We start from the raw sequence: 4174 nt of genomic DNA, 5'->3' as shown, positions 1-4174 counted from the left end.
GGAAGGCTGCTGAGATGCGCCCCGAGTGTTGCACGGTTTGGAGAAGTGGGCAGCTCGTTGCTTAAGATGGAAGGAACTTGGTAGTTTGCAAAAGCCAGCTCTTGGCGGGAGCGGAACCCCGACTCGCGCGCCCCGCCTCACGGATCGCCCTCGCCGCGCGCCTCCCCCACTGCGCCCCCACCCCCTCGGCGCGCCGCCGTCTCTCGCGCCCTCCCCCCACACACACCCCTCCTCACTCCCTCCAGAGGAGGTGAGTTTAAACCCCGCCCACGTGACCCCAGCTGGACCAATGAGCTGCAGCGGGAGGTGAAATCCGGTTCTAACCGGTCCGGGGCTCCCAGCGCTATAAAAACTTTATAAACCCCCCGGAGCCCGAGCAGTGTGAAGAAGAGGCGAGAACGACCCCCGGACCGACCCAAGCCGCGCGTCGCTGCATCCTCGCCCAGCGCCTCCGTCCCGCCGCCACCATGCCCAAGAGAAAGGTACGTGGCGCGGCGCGGCGCGAGGGCCGCGGGCGCCGTCCGCAGCCGCCACCCTGCCTCCCGCCCGGCCGGAGGCGCGGGAGTCGGCGCTGGCCGAGGGGCCGCGGCCGCCCGGCGCGGGGCTCGAGTCGAGGTCGGGGCCTCGGGCTAACCCTGCGCGGCGCCGCTTCCCCAGGCGCCAGAGGCCATATTGGAGGAGGCAGCGGCGGCGGGAGGAGCCATGTTGTTGGCTGTTTATCCTGCTCCCCGCGGGCTCCGAGCCCCCTCCCCCACCAGAATGTCGCCCTCCCCGCGGGCGGGCGTACGATTCAAACCCGAAAGGGCGGGAAGACGGCGTTCGGGGTTGGCGGGCGGGGGAACGCGCTGCCGCCAAAAAACCGCCGCCGCGAGGGGGCGGGGCCGCCGCCCGAGGCTCCGCCCCTGCCCGCCCACGTCCCTGGCGCGCAAGACGCGCGCTGCCGCCGCCCACGAGCTCCTCAGGCCGTGCGCCTCCCTTCTCCCGCCCTCGACGGCTGCCATGGCAACGGCGCCCGGCTCCGCCTCCGGAGGGGTTTGTTTGCACCAGCTGCAGCTGTTGCTCCTGCCTGGCGCGGTGGCGCGGCCCGGCTCCGGTTTTGCCCGAGAGTTTCCCCGCCGGGCCGAGGCCTCCGTACACGCCTTGGGCTGGAACGAGCAGTGGACGGCTTCCTCGAAACCGAGCCAGACATGTTCTGGGAAAGTTGTGGCACTTTTTCTTAGAATCCTGCGGAGGAAAATCAATGAGGATTACTTCAGGAGCTACAGGGTTTTTTTCCTTTTTGTTTTTGTCTTGATGCCTTCTAGGCCGAAGGTGATGCTAAAGGAGATAAAGCAAAGGTGAAGGACGAGGTAAGTGCCCCTTATTTTTTCTTGTTAGTAAATCAACCACAACTCACCTCCCTCTCAGTTTGCCTAGAGTTGTGTTCCATTTCTGTAATGCAGAACAAAGTAACCTTCTGTTTTTATTTTAATAGCCACAGAGAAGATCCGCCAGGTTGTCTGCTGTAAGTGCAAAGTTTTTCCTATCTTATTCTTGAAACTATTGCTTCCAGAGAATTTTATTTTGGGTGATCTCCACCTCGGGGTATTGCACCTTGGGAGTTACTAGTTCTGAAATTCCAGTGGCTGTAGCTGAATTGGGAAACTAACGTTCCAAAAGAAAACCAGCCATAAGAAATTTGGCAAGTAGGAGAACCCTCTCTATTCTTTGTACTGTGATTGAGTTGTTTTGTTTCTTCGCTCTATTGAACTAAAATACTCTCTTCTTCCCCGCTGCCTGCCAAAATAAGAAACCTGCTCCTCCAAAGCCAGAGCCCAAGCCTAAAAAAGCCCCTGCAAAGGTAAGTGAAACTCAGAGATAATAGTGCTAATGCTGGAATTGGTGATTTTCACAGAAAGAGAACTGTCCTTCACCACCTTAACCTAATTCAGCATAATGGTGACTCCATCAATGGATGTTGTAAGTTGTCTTGATAGCCTTATCCCTGCTATTCCTATTAGTTTTCTAGTCAAGAACTTTGTCAGTTTCTTGAAAATTGCTGGAGTGTTAAAACATTCAAGTATTTGCCCTGGCTTATTCTAAATGTGAGTTTTTGTATGCTGAAGACCACAGTAAATTAATGACTAGGCTTAGTTTGGATCATTTATTATAGGTGGGGGGAGTTGGCTTCAGTAAGCAAGCCTACCTTTTACACCATACAGAACTTTGCAGACTGTAATCTGGCCCACATGAATAAAGAGGAACAGTTCTCTTTCTCTTCTTTTTTAGAAGGGAGAGAAGGTACCCAAAGGGAAGAAGGGGAAAGCTGATGCTGGCAAGGATGGGAATAACCCTGCAGAAAATGGAGATGCCAAAACAGACCAGGTACAGTTGTTTCTTTTTTCAGTAGATGTGCACATTGTAATCTATATCACTCAAATATGTTGTGCTTTCCTGCTGACTGAAATCCTGGATTCTTAAGATCTGTTCCATTATCAAAAGATACTGTTGTCCTGATATCCTACTAAAGCTTCACTACACCATTCCCCCCCAACTTCTCCCCTCCTCCCCCCCCCTTTTTTTTTTCTTTTGTCTTATGGTGCTGATCCTGGGACTTGAACTCAAGGCCTGGGCGCTGTCCCTGAGCTTTTGTTGTGGTCAAGGCTAGCAGCCTGCCACTTCCAGCCACAGCTCTGCTGTGGTGGTGGTTAATTGAAGATGGGACACTCACAGACTTTCCTGCCCAGGTTGTCTTTGCATTATGCTTCTCGGGTATCAGTCTCCTGAATAGTTAGGATTTCAGGATTAAGCAGTTGTCAACCAGCTCACAATATATATGTTGTATCCTTATAGGTTCACCAGTCCTGGGGCTTGAATTCAGGGTCAAGGCACTGTCGATTAATTAGAAATAAGAGTCTCAAGAAGTATTGAACTTCCTCTAGGACAAAATCTGAACAGACACTATACATCTAATTCCTTATTAATCTTTTTATTTCAGGCACAGAAAGCTGAAGGTGCTGGAGATGCCAAGTGAAATGTGTGCATTTTTGATAGCTGTGTACTTCTGGTGACTGTACAGTTTGAAATACTATTTTTTATCAAGTTTTATAAAAATGCAAAATTTTGTTTTACTTTTTTTTTTAAAGCTATGTTGTTAGCACACAGAACACTTGTTTTGGGGAAATGAGCATCTGTCACTAATCGAATGTCTCCAAAGCTGGATAGATACAGGGAAAACACCTTTCCCTGCTAGATTTGAGAGACTTCTTGTTGGCTCCCAGGAGGAGGAATTCCCTCATGTTGACACACAGCCATCTTGGCACAAACACCTTGTGATGTGGGAAAACTCAAAATAACTTGTCCTCCTCCTCCTCCTCCATCATCAGTATAGACTTAACTCCCTTAAAACCAGAGGCCAGTCGGGACCTTGACCCTCCCTGCCCCCCCCAATTGGTTTTTCCAATGTGCCAGGCAATCTGGACTTGACAGTGACATATTGAGATGGTGTTCCTTAAAAGAGCAGTGGTTTCCTTTTCTAAATCATGGATTTTCAGATTGATAATTCTGCCATTTTCACTTCCTGAAAGTCAGGGTCGGCTTGTGAAAAGTTGTTAAACAACATGTTTAATGTGAAATGTCAACCCTCACTCTAAACTTTCCCTATTCAGAGATTCAAATGAAGACGTCATTGGGTTTTATAGTGGCTTTCTGATTTTGATAGTCCATCCAAGAAGGGAGTTTGAAAGTTGTTGTATACTGTTTAAAAACAAAAAAAGATTGTCTGCCCATGTCCTGCCTGAAATACCATGATTGTTTATGAAAAGTATCTTTAATAAAGCTGGATACAGTTTGGCTTGGAATGCTGCTTGTGATCTTTTCAGATCATTGGGAGCCTGGCTTCTCAGGTCTCTTAAATTACATTTCTGGGTTTTTTGGAGGGGGGGTATTTTTTTTGTTTTTCAACATAAAGGTTACATTTGTAGTCAAAACTCATTGGTCTTTATCTCAGGGGTTACTGGGTGGTTTTTGGAGGGGGAGATGGTTTGTGTGCATGTGTAGGGCTTGAACTGAGGGCTTGGGCACTGTCCCTGAGTTTTTGGCTCAAGGCTAGTGTTCTACCAATTGAACAACACCACTACCAGCCTTTTCTGCGTAGTTTATTGGAGATAAGTCTTACGGACTTTACTGCTTGGGC

The 4174-nt window shown here is 49.8% G+C and overlaps 1 protein-coding gene across 1 annotated transcript; it reads left to right on the top strand.

Moving 5' to 3' along the window:
* Positions 1–279: 279 nt before the first annotated feature.
* Positions 280–3839, top strand: Hmgn2 (high mobility group nucleosomal binding domain 2). The gene is made up of 6 exons (XM_013035086.1): positions 280–482; positions 1305–1349; positions 1475–1504; positions 1790–1840; positions 2269–2364; positions 2978–3839. Exons 1-6 carry the CDS (start codon positions 468–470, stop codon positions 3011–3013), a joined length of 273 nt encoding a protein of 90 aa, XP_012890540.1. The 5' UTR covers positions 280–467; the 3' UTR covers positions 3014–3839.
* Positions 3840–4174: the final 335 nt, after the last annotated feature.

The sequence above is a fragment of the Dipodomys ordii genome, unplaced genomic scaffold (assembly GCF_000151885.1).
Source record: "Dipodomys ordii isolate 6190 unplaced genomic scaffold, Dord_2.0 Scaffold6, whole genome shotgun sequence".
In the NCBI taxonomy this organism is placed as follows: domain Eukaryota; kingdom Metazoa; phylum Chordata; class Mammalia; order Rodentia; family Heteromyidae; genus Dipodomys; species Dipodomys ordii.
This window is presented reverse-complemented; position numbering and strand designations above follow the sequence as displayed.